Source organism: Centroberyx gerrardi, chromosome 8 (assembly GCF_048128805.1).
Source record: "Centroberyx gerrardi isolate f3 chromosome 8, fCenGer3.hap1.cur.20231027, whole genome shotgun sequence".
In the NCBI taxonomy this organism is placed as follows: Eukaryota; Metazoa; Chordata; class Actinopteri; order Beryciformes; family Berycidae; genus Centroberyx; species Centroberyx gerrardi.
The window spans coordinates 2,484,072-2,497,995 of record NC_136004.1 but is presented as its reverse complement, the minus strand read 5'-3'; the positions used below and the strand labels follow the sequence as shown (position 1 = coordinate 2,497,995).

At 40.4% G+C, this 13,924-nt stretch overlaps 1 protein-coding gene across 2 annotated transcripts; it reads right to left on the bottom strand.

Moving 5' to 3' along the window:
- Positions 1-306: 306 nt before the first annotated feature.
- isl1a (ISL LIM homeobox 1a) lies at positions 307-7,604 on the bottom strand. 2 transcript variants are annotated; one of them, XM_071915184.2, is made up of 6 exons: positions 7,520-7,604; positions 6,898-7,087; positions 5,581-5,840; positions 3,614-3,900; positions 3,113-3,280; positions 307-1,106 (listed from the first exon to the last, which is right to left on the bottom strand). In XM_071915184.2, the coding sequence occupies exons 1-6, from the start codon at positions 7,545-7,547 to the stop codon at positions 990-992; spliced, it is 1,050 nt and encodes a 349-aa protein (XP_071771285.1). In that variant the 5' UTR covers positions 7,548-7,604; the 3' UTR covers positions 307-989. The 2 variants fall into 2 exon arrangements, with proteins under 2 accessions (XP_071771285.1, XP_071771286.1); XM_071915185.2 differs by having other exon boundaries at positions 3,614-3,897.
- Positions 7,605-13,924: the final 6,320 nt, after the last annotated feature.

Here is a 13,924-nt window from a genome sequence, read left to right as displayed (position 1 = left end):
TATGTTGAACCAAGTTAAACTGAGACATCTGCACCAATATAACCATAATCCATCCAGCCATTTAATAGATCTGATGTTCCGCCTCAGTCTTAATATTCTAAGTCAGAATATGGATAAAATCACTCTATAGATAATAATACTATTCTTACTATCCTAGAAATATTTCTACTTCTGGCGTTGAATTATAGGCTCCATAGTATAAGAAAGAACAGGACACATCAAATTTTGATAGATAATTCAGAGACCACGGTACAATCTTTTTTGTTTTTACTTCAGTTAAGAAAGTTACACAAAAGGTGGCAAATCTGTCGACAATAAATAATAAATAATTTTTGTTGCACAGGAACAAACGAAACATTTTTCTTCCAGAGCTAACGGTCGTTTTTTTTTTTTTAACTTAGAATTATACACATCTTTGGGAAAGAAAAAAATAATAATTCTTGGACGGACACTAACTCACACACAAATGTCCCACGAAGCTTGTGGCAAAATAGAGGTATACCTTGTTGCAATGCTTTAGTACTTGGGCCATGAAGGAAATCATGTAATAAAAATGAAAAAAGCAATGCTGTCCCCTCCAAATGGTCTATCATATGATGAGGTGCATCTCTGGTCAAGCTATTGAATATTAAAATAAAAAAACAAAAAAAAAAACAGAATCACCAGTCATTGTTTTATATTCAAACGTAGCGCACGGCATTTCGCAAATATTGGATTCAGATGTCTCTCCTATTCAGAGGTCCGTTTTGTCGAAGTAGGGATATTTTCTGTCTTCTCTTTTGGCAAAACTGTAACCAGGCATGTGAACGGGCAGCACCAGTCATGACGAAGGGTCCGTCCGTTTCTTCTGGATGGACGTATATGGGGTGGCTGTGGTAAAATCCCATGATTGTCTTCACAGTGTAAAAATACAACCAGGGGGGTTGTTTGGTGCAGTCGGGAGGAGGGTGGGATGAACAGGGCGGTGTGTTCAGTCCGTCCACGCGGCCCTAGGCCTCAATGGGGCTGGATACCATGCTGTTCGGCGTGTCTGGAAGCTGGGACGACATCGACGCTACTTCGCTGCCTGTCGAGTTCGAGCCCGGCCCTCCCTCCGAGAAACTGACCTGGAACAAAACACGAAGCAAGTCAGTAAAAAGGCAAGGGAACACTCTAAACACCACGCACTGGCCTCCGGATGCTTCGTGAAACGAGCACGAGAGCTGAATATGCAAATAAGGCGCTCCCGTGCACGAGAGGAGTCCGTTAGGTGGAGTGGAGGAGACTCGACTAGAAGCAGGCAGGAGTTTGACATTGAAATTGCGCGGTGGGTGGGCGGGTACATTTACCTTCAATTCACAGCTCGTTGCAAGTTTCCTACTAGGAGTGTTTAATTTTTAGGTTTTCGTGACCTGAACCTGAACCGAATTGGTTTACTCGCCCAAAGTTGGTGAGCTTGTTCTGGGAGAACAGGTGGAAATGGCATGTCTAATTCTTGTTATTGTCAAATGATGTAGGCTAGTGGAGGAACGTCATGTTCACATTATTTGTGCCCACAGCATGTAGGCTACACACAGAAAAATAAGGTGCGAACTGGAACCGAAAGTTCTTGTTCCACAAATAACCAATGTTCTTTAAAGAACCATTTCTGCACTCCTTTGCTTAGACACCTGCATTGCGTTTTTGTTTATCTGCCCTTGTAGGCTATAGCCTCATTTGCAATTGCACAATATATACTATAGAGGGGCTTTGTTATTTTCCACATTTATGCCATCACCCACCATCCCATAACTAAGAATCAAGGTTCTTTGTGGAGCCAGAAATGGTTCTTCTATGGCATCACTCTGAAGAACCATGTTCGGTTCCAGTTCGCACCTTTATTTTTCTATGTGATAGCCTTAATCCGCGTTTCAGAGTTCGAAATTGTATGAGACTGTATTGGAGCAATAGGGTTTACTGTAAACATACAATGACAAAATACATCATCTGGTGTGCTTCAATAAAAAATAACAAAACACAGTAAAAAAAAATTAACCCCGAGTATAGAAATCAACCAGTGTTTCTATAAATCCACTCCCACCAGAGTTAAATGAACACAGGATACTGGAATAGCCTATAGACCTACAGCTGGATGTCACCAACAATATCTGGCGCATCAGTCATTGAGAACCAAAGGAATTTAAAAAAATCAGCTGTTCTCGGACAACAATTGACAGATCTTAAATATTAAAAACCACGTTTTTGTCCTCTGTTATTCATTTAACTCTGTTTAAATCCTACTTGAATTCAGTATAAAATATGTTTTCACATCAGTAGTGTAGTCCTGATTATGATGGGATGGAGAAGTGCAACACTCCCATCCTAAACCAGTGTATCCGACCATTAAACTAAATAGGCTACTGCCCCTATTAGTCCTTTTCTGTTTGCGTTTTTCTCTTGAAAAATCTTCACAGTCACATTATGAATCAACGAATAGCAAACAATCCAAAGGAATGACAAACACTCAGCTATTCCTGGGGAACAATTGACAAAGCTTTAATATCAACACAAACACGCTGGTTTTCATTAGGCATGTTAAAGCTTTGTCAATTGTTCTCCAAGTGTAGCTGTTTTTTTTCTGTCATTCCTTTGCAACAATGCTGGGTTTGACCGATATATTGGGTCGATATTGGGCTTTTATTAGGCCTAAATATCAGATATCAGCTAGCCAATGATATGATGGGGGTTCCTCCCTAAAGCCTGTCTGTAAAACCTGCAATTAAATTGTATTTTCTACACATTTTATTAATTCATTTAATTGTTCAATAATGTGTTTTTGTAAATACATTTTTCATTTAAAGGCAGTAATGTATCCCAGATTTTCCCAACCATTGAATAAGTGGTTGGCTGCCTTAAAGTCCTGCTAACCCTAAAAGAATTTCATCAGTCTGGGTTTCAGTGGAGAGCTTTAGTGTCCCATGATGGTCTAAATGCTGTTTCAGGATGTCCCATCCTGACAAGAATACAACTCTGCGGGGAAACATTGCATATTGAAAGATATTGAATATCAGCTGTATATGTCAGTTTAAAAACTAGCCTGGAGAAAGCCATATCGGTCCAGTCCTGGGTGGTCCAGACTGTGCTGTGGGCTCACCAGTTGCTGGAAAGCGGGCTGGTCGATGTCGCTCTGCAGGGCGAAGTCGCTGAGGACCTTCCAGGGCGGCTGGTAGCTCTGGACCTCCACCGGGTTGGCCTGCAGGCCGCCGTCGTGCCGCTCCGGGCTGGCCGCCACCATAGGGGTGCCCGTCATTCCCTGGATGTTCTGCAACGACACGGCCCGCGGTCAGTAGGTTACACACTAGCATGTCAATAGGTATGTCTGGATATGCCGTTATGGTAGAAATAAATGCTGAATACTAGAAATAACGGGAGGGGGCGGGGGGCGCTGGGGGCGTTTGTGTGTGTGTGTGTGTGTGTGTGTGTGTGTGTGTGTGTGTGTGTGTGTGTGTGTGTGTCTGGGCCTCTGTGAGACTGTGTGGGCTCTATCGGCTCATACAAGCTTGTCAACAGTCCAGTCTGGTTCAATTTAGTCTAGTCCAGTTCAGCACGGTCCAGTCCAGTGTGTTCCGCTGTAGCCTATAAAGCTCGGTCTTACCGTCTTGTCGTTAGGCTGCTGCTGCTGCAGCTGCTTCATCAGCAGGCTCCTCTTCTTGTCCTTGCAGCGCTTGTTCTGGAACCAGACCCGGATGACCCGCGGACTGAGGCCGGTCATCTCCACCAGCTGCTCCTTCATTAGAGCGTCGGGTCTCGGGTTGGCGTTGTAGCAGGTCCGCAATGTGTGCAGCTGCTTCTCGTTCAGCACCGTCCGGACCCGGGTCGTCTTCTCCGGCTGCTTGTGGACGTGAGGCCGCAGCGCAGGCTGCCGGGCCGAGATTGGTTCTGCTGTTGAGAAGGGACAGGAAACCCAGGGAGATAAAAAAAAACACATTATCTATCAGCAGAGAGGTTTATCAACCCGCATAAAGACCACGACAACTATGGATGTACATGATCTGAAGTTTCTCTACAGGCCCGTTTAGAAGTAACCTAGTAGCTACATGATGATCCTACATGATGCTGACCAACAATAGGCTGCAACCCAAATCCACAGGAACAGTCCTGAACACACGACGCACACCTTGGTGAAGTCAGTGTGAAGTTGGTGAGGCAAAGAACCTGTTTTAATCTTCATCATGTTCTCATCCTCAGCCTTAGCAATGCCTTCCCAACACAATGCTGACTTTAAAACGTTGGGCCTAAATATAAGGCACCAGATTCAGTAGTGAGCAGCATCACAGCATAGGCTACTATTTAGTCCATGGCGAATATGCATTTTTCTATTAATAAGGTAACAACTGGTAGAGTCCAAGCCAGCATTACAGATCACACAGTGCGTTTGTCCATTCCGCTTTAACACAGTCCTTTATGAAAATTAGTCTAAATAAAACCATTTTTAAGTGTTTCAGTGCCTTTATGTAGATATGATGAAAATTATGAGGTTTTATCTTAGAAGAGCAACTCAACTGACAACTGACTGATCTTAGGTTGAAATTGTCAAAAAAAAAAAGCCCAACACACCAGGATGACAAAAGTCTACGCAGAAGGCTGCATTTTCATAAAAAATAGTCTATCCCACTTCCTCACACAACACTGCAAGGTAGGCATTTGATTTTTTACTATCCGGAATGTTTTTGCTGATTTGACCAAATGTATCCCGGGCCAGCAGCCGTATCTGTGCATTCCTCCAGCAGCGATAACCTGGTGTATTTCTGACAACAGAGCACACTGTATCTAATCTGCTCAGCATAGCCGGACCAGCGGTATGCAGAAAAAAAATCTAAAAGTGAAATAAAATAAACAATTAACAATAGCCAGTCCAATTTAACTAAAAAAAGAAAAAAAAAGAAAAAGAAAGGAGCCGGACCTCATTACAGAGCAGAACATCCCCAGTCTGCCGGACAAGAAGATGCTGATGGTTCTAATGGCATCAGCAGCATCCCATTTATACGAACTCTTCCGCGATTTTATTCCAAGAAACCTCAGCGGAAAATCCTCCTGCCGGCCCAGGCAAGGCGTCCGTTTCATTTCAACATTTTTTTGGGGGTGGGGGGGTAGTGGGTGGAGGGCACTCTGGATCAAACCCTGAGCAGTAAATCACACTGACATATGGGCATAGTAGTAGACTAAATACAACTCTGTTTTCCCCTCACTTCATCAGCAACATTGAAACAAAAGATATAAGGCTACATGAGAAAAGTCTGCAGGTGTGAGAGTGAGGAGAATTCTTGGTCAGTGTGAAATACAGTAGCCGAAGACATTGTTAAACTAAAAGCCAAACATTAATTTATGAAACATGGCAGTCGAATGTCTTTAAAGGCATCAAAGGGAGTTTCAAACAAGTAGAACGGGCTCATTTTAAATGGGGAGAGGGCTGTTTGGGGCCAAAACCAACCACAAAATGTGCTCCGGTAAAACCCAACTGCTTCTAAAACGCAGTGCGAGTAAAAAAAAAATATATATACAATGCATTCGTTCGAGGCAGTAATAATCCTTCTGATACGGAGGTTATCGCAGGGACTTTACCTGCCATCTGCAGCGGTCGGGCGGGGTGCAGCGGGCTGAGCGGGTCGCCGGGGCCCAGGCTGGCCCGCTCCACCACGTCGTGGTCGGCCCGGCAGAACAGTCCGTCCTCCCTCAGGGCGAACTCGTCCCCCGGGATGAGCTGCCGGCTGCAGGCCACGCACCGAAAACACTCGATGTGGTAGACCTTGGAGCGGGCTCGCATCACGAAGTCGTTCTTGCTGAAACCGATGTTGCATTTAGCGCATTTGATCCCGTATAACCTGCAGACACACACTCCGGTCAGTTGGTTGCAGGCAAGCGGACAGTTGATACAGTCTGAATGATAATGCGAGGAAAATAACAACAACAATACTACTATTACTACTACTAGAACTAATAATAAGAATAATAATAATAACAACAACAACAACAACAACAACAACAACAACAATAATAATAATAATAATAATAATAACAATAACAACAACAACAAAAGGGTCCGGTCCGTTCAATATGAAAATAATTTTATTTGTTTATTATTATTTAAAGCACTGTTTTGATAAGTGATCTATAAATAATAATGGCAATAGCAATAATAAAAACAATAATAAAACAAATAATGATGATTACGCCTATTATTATTATTATTATTATTATTAGGTGTTGGTATCATTATGATTCACCCGAGCGATATTGATATTCTAATCATTATTGTCAACATAATTACTGTCGCTATTATTATTATTATTATTATTATTATTAAACTGAACATTTGTTGTCTTTTCCACGACAAATTTATTATGAAGCTCGTCACTGGACAATAGCTGGGAACAAGGGCTGCTGTAATGTAATAATTGTTCTCGTGGTGTAATTACGGTAGGGCAACCCCAGTTAGGATATTTTTATGATGCTTTATAGGTTAATCCGTTACCAACCGGGGTTTAGGACGGTAAAGTCTGATTGGAATAACTGAATAATACAGTTTACTAGGCCTTGTGCAATGTTGCAGTTTTTTATTAATTGTACTTGATTATTTGTAGGCCTACAGAAATCCACTGTAGGCCTAAGACACTGAAATGGTGACATTTTATGCTGTTTAATTGTCTACAAAAAAAACGTCATTGTTAATCCAATAATGAAGAAAAAATATTATTTTTATATCAGTCTAGCCCACCGCAAATACATCAAAATAATCCCGATTTGACAACAGCATGTAGTAAAATGCAAATGCCTAATTTGAAGTAATATTTTCCAGTGTGGTCCAGCTCAGACCGTGTTGTCTGACGGGGTAGGGGGGACTCGGGGGGTCCCGGCCCGGCCCGGCCCGGCACGTCCTACCTGATGTAGTCCCGTTTGCAGTAGGTCTTTCCGTCCCGGACGAAGCACGTGCAGGACTCGTCCAGGTACTGGCTGCACTCGGCACATTTGAGGCAGGCGGCGTGCCACTCCAGGTCCGGGGAGACCCGCAGGATGTACTGGTCGTGGATCTGGTTCCCGCAGCCCACACACAGAGACACCAGCCGCTTCTCTGGAACACCAGCACAACCAGACACATCACACACCAAACTCACAACTCGGTGTCAGGCTGCTGATGAGGGCTCACTCTTCCTGACTGTCCCATGACAAGTCATAATATGTCTGGAGTTGATATAGTTAATAGGCTAAAAGGAATATCCAATTATTATTATTATTGTTGCTATTATTGTTATTATTAGTTAATAATAATAAGTGAATTGACCTGAAAAAATGCATTGTTGGTCACCGCCGTTTTAAGAACTGTTGCCCACATCTGACTTTAACCTTCAGTGAAGCTGCTATAAAATTCGGTCATTTTACTACTAATGGCTCTATTAGGCCAGGAAAAATCTGTTTGGATCTGCAGGCACCAAAACCCAACTTAAGTGAAGTGATGCGAATGCGCTCCAAGAAATGCAGCATCCCAAGACAAAAGTTGTCTTACTTTTCGGCGGATCCCCCATGTCTCCCATGTCCACAAAGTAAGGCGGTGTTAGGTCCACTGTCACAGCGGGCTGCGGCGCCGGGAAGCCTGGATGTGTCCGCTCCGGGGCTGCCGGGCAGGGCTGCGGTGTCCGGCTGCAGAATGTGTGTGTTGCCGGTGTGTGTGCGGCTCTGGTCCTGACTAGCGGCGGGGCTGACGTAGGACAGCAGCGCGTCATCTGGATGTGCAGCTGATTGGCTCCGCAGCCCCTGACCGGCACTACACACACTGCTGCACACACTGGCAAGCACACACACTGGCACACATATGCTGCAAATCACTCATTTGTTTTCCAGCCAGGCGTCTGTTCTGCTCTGGTGAAATTCTGTTATTGTTGTTTTGTTTGTGTCGGGCCTATAGGAGAGATGGTTGGTGTTGGGTGGGCTATGGTTTACATAGTCAACTAAATGTTTTCCATATAGGTAGGATAATCCCTTCAAACGGACATAGCCTATAGGACTCAGTGGAATTAATCCTGAGCATGCACTGCCTTTGGAAAATGGTTGCGGACAGTCACAGCATGGAGCTGGGATTATATCAAATTAATACAACTAAAATTGTGGGGCGTTAAGCTTGAACAGTCAAAAATATCATGGGAAACATGAACGCTGCGACCTGCTGTTTAAAAGACGTGTAACGCTTCCGTGGGAATGCGGAATAGTAACGGATTTGGGGAGAAAATACTGAAGGAACAAGTGCGGAGTCTATTTGTGCAAGAGTTGGTGCGAGTGCGAGCCCTAAATCAATGTGGTAACAGGCCAGGACCTACAGGAGCCACCATAACACACACCAACACGCCCTCTTGTGTTAGTAACCTACTAACCCCATAAACACACAACACCACTAGCGGGCTAAGAATACACTTGTTTGTAGAATATAGACACGTTTTTATCAGGAAAATGGAGCAGCATGTGTTTTTGACCCGCCTGAAAAACACTGAAACAGTTTAGTTTGGAATCATTTCCCAAAATTATTTATTTTTAAAAATTATTTAGTGCAACAATGAAATTGTTTCCTAAATAAATGTAGGCCTAAATCATAACATGATAAAATAATAATAAACATTCTAATAATAATAATAATACTAGGCCTAATAATAATAATAATAATAATAATAATAATATCAACAACAACACTAACAACAGCAATAACAAAACGGGTTTGGCCTATTTAGTGAAAAGTTGTTCTATTTATCTATTATTATTATTATTATTATTATTATTATTATTGTTGTTGCTTTACATTAACCTCCTAGTTATAATGAATGAAATGGGAACTAGTAATAATTAAGAAATGGTGATGACAGCAAATTTGATATAAACCGACTCCAGCACTAGGGGATTGTGTGCCTATATTGTGTGTGTACATGCATGTGTGTGCGTATGGGCATGTGTGTATGTCACTCTATGACATATGGCAGTCCGCTTGTATTCACTGCAGCAGGAGCAGCAGGGACTGTGGAGAGAGCTTTATTGATGATTTATTGATTCATATGGTTATTGTAGCTGCAGTGTGTGGCCATATCTCTGTTACAAGCAGTACCTAGCAACACAACAATGCTTTTGGAATAAGCAGTGCCTTTTTATGGCAGTAATGGCCATGATATGAAAGTCATACGGAAATTAAAAAATGAACTTTTCACCTTGTTTTCTCATATGTTTATATCAAAATCCCATGTCTTATACCTCTTGGAAAAAAGTGTATTTTTTAGTGGTTACTTCATGGCGTAGCAGTAGTACAGTAGTAGTAGAAAAATTCCAACCAATAGGCTAATATCACAGATTTTTTAACAATCCCCCCTCCTAAAACATGCAACTTCACGGCTTTCAAAATGAGTATCAACATGGTACGGTGGTTTCCTTTTCTAAAGACATGGTTGCATCCCAGTGGCTGGAATTTATTCATTTAGAAGAATCCAGAATTTGCGATGGCTCGTGATTATGCTACAAAATATTTTGAGACTTACACAAAGACTTAAAAAACACTATACTCACAGAGATAACAAAGGCAACAGGCAAAAAAGCCTTTATCAAATGACAATAAAAAGCAACATATTGTGGCAGGGCATGGAGTCATCAGCATGCAAGAAGAAGAGTTGGTTCTTGCTTCACTGATGCATGGCTTTTGAACAGTCCCCCAACATTCTGTTTCAACTGGAAATACATTGAATTATGGAAGCAAGACACCATCAAAATGATATTTCCACGTTGGTGGCCCCCAGAGGTGGGAACTCAAGTCACATGACTTGGACTCGAGTCACAATTTTAATTGCTTGAGACTTGACTTGATGCATGAAGAGAAGACTTGAAACTTGACTTGACTTAGGTTCTGGTGACTTGAGACTTGACTCTGACTTGAAAAGGTTTCTAAAGTCTTGACTTGAGATCTTGTGTTTGTGTAAATGACTTAGATTGAAAGTGATGAGATTTGTTCCATCAGACGACTGAATTTAAATTCTGTTTTCTGAATTTGTATGGAATGATTGAATTTATTGAAGTTGAAACTGATTATAGAAATTAAACTCATGATGCTCTTACCAAGTTTTTATCCTATTAAAACCATATCGCATTGAAAAGTTTTCTTTAAGATATTAAATTGATACTGGACTCTTGATTTGTTCTGACTTGACTTGGTTTTTCTACATTTAGACTTGAGACTTGACATTAATGACATGGACTTGACTTGGACTTGACTTGGTAATCATTTAGACTTGGGACTTGACTGTCTTGAGACTTGTGCCTCAAGACTTGAGACTGACTTGGGACTCGAGCAAAGGTGACTTGGTCACACCTCTGGCAGCCCCAAATGGCAGCAAGAGGTAACTGTTGTAATTTTGAGGACTTCAATACCCAGAAATCCTGTAAGGTGATGTCAGTAAACTACCACAGCTCCAGCCAGTCTGTGATGCTTCATACCAAAGGATGCCAAAGGGATGAGAGACAAAAGATCTAACATTGGTGAGTCCAGCTTTCATTGGCGAGTCCAGCTTTCTCTGGACAGAGCGCTCCTCTCTGTCGCAGCCCCACTTTGTGATTTAGGCTAATGACGGAGAAGGACAGGATGGGGTTTTAGGCAGAAAGTTTCAGCTGGCACTTGTAGCTTTTGTTATTATTTCAGTTAGTGCATGTAAAGAAATATGCCTGTCAAGCTGAATTTTGATGGTTTTGATGGAAATGACTGATCTGTAGTTCACAGGGGAGAGTCTGTGTTTTCAATGAAAAAGATGCTATTGAACAATAGTATTTGATTTCAAATATACTTCCTTTGTGTTGATTCTACATTAATTTGGTGATTTAGTGATTAATGTGGTCATCCTAGGTTTAAATATCTATGATTACAAGCTTCAGTCGTAAGAAAAAAATGTGATTAATCACAGAAAATTGTGCGATTAATTAGTTGTTATTTTTTAATTGATTCCCAGCCCTACCATCTTTCGTGGCGCAGCTTTAAAACAAGGCAAAAGCCTTAAAGAAGCAGTATCACGGCTCAGCTTAGAGAGTGGAGGTGAATGCTGGAATTCTTGGAGACAAATACTGTAAAGGATCAAGATCAAGTCAGATGGTGACACGTATTGATCTAAAGCCAAAGCAGCGACTGCTTCCCTGCTCTCTCACTGACGATCCAAACACAGCTGTGGATTCACTGATGGATCACTGCTATGCTGAAGCCTCACACTGTCTGTCACCTTTTACTGGACAAAAAGCTGCAGAGGTCTGGCTAAAATACAGCAGAATACAGGAGAGTAGAACAAAGAGTAGGGTAGAATAGAGTAGAATACAGTAGATTACAGTAAAATAGAGTGAAGTGGAGCAGAGTAGAGTAGAATACAGTAGAGTAGAATAGATAGAATACAGTATAGAGAGGTGTAGAGTAGGGTAAAATAGAGAAGATTGGAGTAGAATAGAATAGTGTGGAACAGCTGAATTGAATAGAATAGAGTAGAATAGAATAGCGTGGAACAGAATAGAATAGAACAGCGTGGAACATTCATGATCTTTTAATGTCACTTTATGCTTGTGTTGTGTTATTTCTTTTCAAAGAAAATTTGAGGGTTAAATATTTGAAAAGACAGAAAATTCTATCTCAGAAAGTACATTTCAGCTTGGTACTATAACGTTCTATTGCCCATCCAATCACACATTTTGTTTCTGTGAGGACCAATCAACATCTACCACTTAGCCATGTCCTGTCAGGCTAGCTAATGTAGGTTGAAAGGGTAGTAATTTATATTTTTTAAAGTTAATGAAGAATATCACTTTACTTTTTCCTGATAACAATTGAAGCATAAGTAAGGGAGAGTTTCCCATTGAAACTGAGGTTGCCTCATTGTAAACAGTCAGACAGAACCTCATATAAAAGCTATAAAGATAAATTCCACTACCTAACAGTTTTGCCAGCTGGGACGTCAAAACTTTGATGCTGAATTTCTCAGAACTGCACTCTACCAAAATAGACCCTTATAATTCCAAACTCACGATATATTTAGACATTATTTGTACACAGCCCATTCTCCAATGGACCTCCATGATGGCAGCAGCTGTGGTTGCTGGGAGATTTGTGACGCTGCCTCTACATATTCTGGACTGTGACTTTGAGGAGAAATGGGCCATGAGATGACTCTGGTGCCATAATGCATGATAGAACAGAATGTGGGTGAGGAAATGCAAATGAGAAGACAAACATCATAGATGCCATTGAGAAATGTTATTTTCATACACACAGTATATACAGTATATGCCATAGATGACATATGACTTCCCTTAGACAGCTATGGCACTAGGTGACCGCTATCCCAAGCAGCCAGACAGCAGCAGATACAGGACATAAAAATGTCTCTTATGACCTTAATTTGTGTTTCTAACAAATAATGCATGGGGGTGATCATGTTTAATTCATCGTGTTATGTTTATACCGAATTTAAAAGAAAGTACAAGTTGTCCCCGTTGAAAACAAGAGTATCTTATGACTGATCTCTTCAGGAAATCCTATTGGGTGAGGTCATTTTGATTTTAAACCATAGGGGGGGATACACAAGATAAGAGGAACACAGTGGATTTAGTCAACAGCCTGATGCATGACATGGTTTGTATTGCCCAGTATAAGCAGCCAGGTCAAATGAAAATGCGTACACTTTTTTCTAGTTAGTGCACCAACCTGTCAAATATCATGTCAACAGTTAATGATGTGTTTCTGCTCCAATACTTTGATACTATCAATAATTCAGCATGTGGGGATAGGCTGACCTCAACCCTCTGGGAATGTTTTCCAAGATCTTGACAACATATGAGCCTCTCAACATATAACGGCTTATTTGGACACATCCATCACACAGAGTCAACTGAACATTAGTGCCAAAGTGCAAAATCTGATCATTTAATCCATCAATTGGACATCTTTGATATCAACCTGGGATGTTTTTTTGTTTTTTTTCTTTGATAAGATAATTTTTGCGTCTTAGCACAATTTGCATTTCCAAAGTGACCGAGACAGTCTCAAAATACCCCTGAACTTTCATATTTTCCACAACACAGAGGATTAAAGATGCCAATGAATAAAGCTTCCAGTTAGATGAGAGAAGTTTTCCAGTCAGCTGGAGGTTTTCATCATGTCTGCAAAGGCTTAGTTCAGTCATGTTCTGTTTTCTCACCTTTGGAATAATAATAATAATAATAATAATAATAATAATAATAATAATAATAATAATAATAATAGCAATAATGGATCACTTCAAAACAGAATTTCAAAGTGCTTTACAAGATAAATAAAAGTGTAAGCAAAATTATCATGTCATAAGGATCTTTTTTTTCTTTCTTTTTTTATATTGTGATTTTTTTGTTCCCATGTCAGTCTTGCAGGAAATGCTTTTATTTTGTAAGGTGTACTGAGGACATTTGATAGACTCTTTACTTCCTCCACAGTTATGGTATACTGTACATATATATATATATATATATATATATATATATATATATATATATATATATATATGTATGTATATATATATCTATATATATATAGATATATATATACATATATATATACATATATAAAATTATATATGTGAGTTTGGTTAAACTTGATATGTCTATACATGTCTGTTGGCCTAATTTGGCATGTTATTTTGAATTCAGTGGTATGGAGGGTTATTAGAAACAAAAATGATCTATATACAGGAACACCTCAAAACATCACTATAGTGTTTTTTTCTGGTGGAAATCAATAAGAAAAAACTAACTCCACTTTGTCTAGTAAAGGTTAGCTTTTAAATACACATGTAAAAAAACAAAAACAAATAGACTATTACACATTCTTTAAAGTTGTTGTTCATATCTGTCAATATCTGTAATTTGTGTTTTTGTAGTCATG

What these genes read in the sequence shown, in the direction of transcription:
- isl1a (XM_071915184.2), bottom strand. Translation starts at nt 7,547, where the DNA reads ATGGGAGACATGGGGGATCCGCCGAAAA. An exon ending in AGCAGCCTAACGACAAGACG is followed by an intron (nt 3,281 to 3,613) that starts GTAAGACCGAGC and finishes GTGTCGTTGCAG; the next exon opens with AACATCCAGGGAATGACGGG. An exon ending in AGCCCGCTTTCCAGCAACTG is followed by an intron (nt 1,107 to 3,112) that starts GTGAGCCCACAG and finishes GTTTTGTTCCAG; the next exon opens with GTCAGTTTCTCGGAGGGAGG.